Here is a 1897-nt window from a genome sequence, read left to right on the forward strand (position 1 = left end):
GCCTTTAACCTTCAGTGCAGGACAAACACGAAGTTCTTTAAAACAGTACACTCACCTTTTACAATAGCTTCCCCAGCAAGCATTAGGCTGTGATGAGATAATCCCAACTGCGATCCACCCTCTCCCATCGACCAAAGCTGCTCCAGAGGGGAGAGTCTACTGCCGAACTCGACTACAAAACCCATGCTTCTATAGTGAAACGTATTAAAATCATCTTTGCCCCAGCACTGTTCTCTGGCTGTTAACCTTAGTGACCAGAGGATCAGTAAGGATCTTGGGATGGTTTGATGCCATTTAATTGCACTGCTTGACTGAGGATCTAGACTGGCTAATGGAGATGAGGCTGGTTGGAATTGCCGTTCTCCTTGGGATGGCAGATGTTCTCCATGCCTTTGCCATCATGGAGAAGGAAGATGTATTCAAGAAAACACCCTGCCCGGCCTTCCTGATGTTTGACAATGCTGCCTACTTGGCTGACATGAGTTTTGAGCTCCCTTGTAAGTGCAAGCCAGAGGAGGTCACCTCCGTCGTGTGGTACTTTCAGAAGAGCATGGGCAGCCGGCAGACCAAGGTCTTAACAGACTTCGATGGAACCATGTTCTTGGACACGGGCCACATCCGCGTGGGCAGCGACATGCTGAAGCGCTTCAGCATTAGGATGTTCAGTCTCATCGTCTTCCAGGCCCAGGTGGAGGATTCAGGCCACTATCTCTGTGGTACCAAGGCAGGGGACTTCTTCTATGGCTATGATGTGGACGTGCAGCCCTCCAAGGCCATCACCGTGGCCTTTGAGGACAGGAGCCAGCACCCACAGAAGGATCATACAGAAGAGCATTTCAGCGTGTTCACCACCTTCTGGGACTGGACCAAGTGTGACCGCTGTGGGGTGAGAGGTGAGCAACGGAGAATTGGCCTCTGCTACGTGAAGAGTGCCTACCTCTACCCCAGGTACCGCACAGTCCCGACAGACGTGGTGTCCTGTGGCTCAAGATCTGTCCCCGGGCGCTTCCAGGGCACCATCCAGCGCAGGAAGCCCGAGGTTGTCATCCGAAGCTGCCTGACGCCCTGTGTAAAGACAAAAGGCCCCGAGGAAGGAGTGCTGTCCATCTCCAATCTCATTGCAAAGATTGGCCAGAAACCCTGGCTGCCCAAAGTCCCCATTCAGTTCCACAAGCAACTCCTTGGCAGCGGTCTGATAATTGCCTGCCCCGGGGCCAGGCCAGAGCATGCAGTGGCATGGGACAAAGATTCGACTCGATTGTACCGCACCAGCTTCCTCACTGGGGTCAACAAAAGCATGCGGGTCTTCATTGACCATGGGAACCACCTGCACATTCGATTTACCCAGCTGGACGACAGGGGCACTTACTACTGCTGGCGTGAGGGGCAAATGGTTGCTGGCTTCCGGCTCTCCGTGGGGTTCCGAGGTCACCGCAAGCGTACCCTCGATGACCCCGAGACGAGGTATGCCATCAAGGCCATCCTCACAAGCTATGTCCTCATCACCATGGTGTTCATCGGCATCCACGTCAGCCGCTGCTGCTGTTACGTGTTCAGATGCACTCCCATGGAGTAGCCTCACTGACGAGCGCTGGCTGCAGGCCAGGGAAATTATTTCTCTTGTTCGTTCGTGATTACGTCTTGGAACATTTTCGCTTGGGCTATTGGGAATTTTCCTAATGCACATTAGCAATAAATGCAAGCAAAATGCTACCAGTACATGCTCATTAATTTCCTTTCATCATGGAGAAAGAGAGAACTGAACCATAATGAGAACTGCCTTCAGCTTGTTAGGGACAGAGTCTGGGAACCAGGACTTCTGGGGTCTGTTCCTGGCTGTGCCACTGACCTGCTGTGTGGCTTTGGGCAAGTCACTCAGTAAAATAATACTAATATT

The 1897-nt window shown here is 52.3% G+C and overlaps 1 protein-coding gene across 1 annotated transcript; it reads left to right on the plus strand.

Annotated features, from left to right (window-relative positions):
• The first annotated feature begins 212 nt into the window (after positions 1–212).
• FAM187A (family with sequence similarity 187 member A) lies at positions 213–1679 on the plus strand. Its single transcript, XM_024202137.1, has one exon. The coding sequence runs from the start codon at positions 332–334 to the stop codon at positions 1574–1576; it is 1245 nt and encodes a 414-aa protein (XP_024057905.1). The 5' UTR covers positions 213–331; the 3' UTR covers positions 1577–1679.
• Positions 1680–1897: the final 218 nt, after the last annotated feature.

This window comes from Terrapene carolina, unplaced genomic scaffold, assembly GCF_002925995.2.
Source record: "Terrapene carolina triunguis isolate 2854851 unplaced genomic scaffold, T_m_triunguis-2.0 Scaffold495, whole genome shotgun sequence".
Classification (NCBI taxonomy): domain Eukaryota; kingdom Metazoa; phylum Chordata; order Testudines; family Emydidae; genus Terrapene; species Terrapene triunguis.

Bases quoted from the DNA above. Each gene is read 5' to 3' on its own strand.
- FAM187A (XM_024202137.1), top strand. From the start codon at position 332: ATGGAGATGAGGCTGGTTGGAATTGCCGTTCTCCTTGGGATGGCAGAT.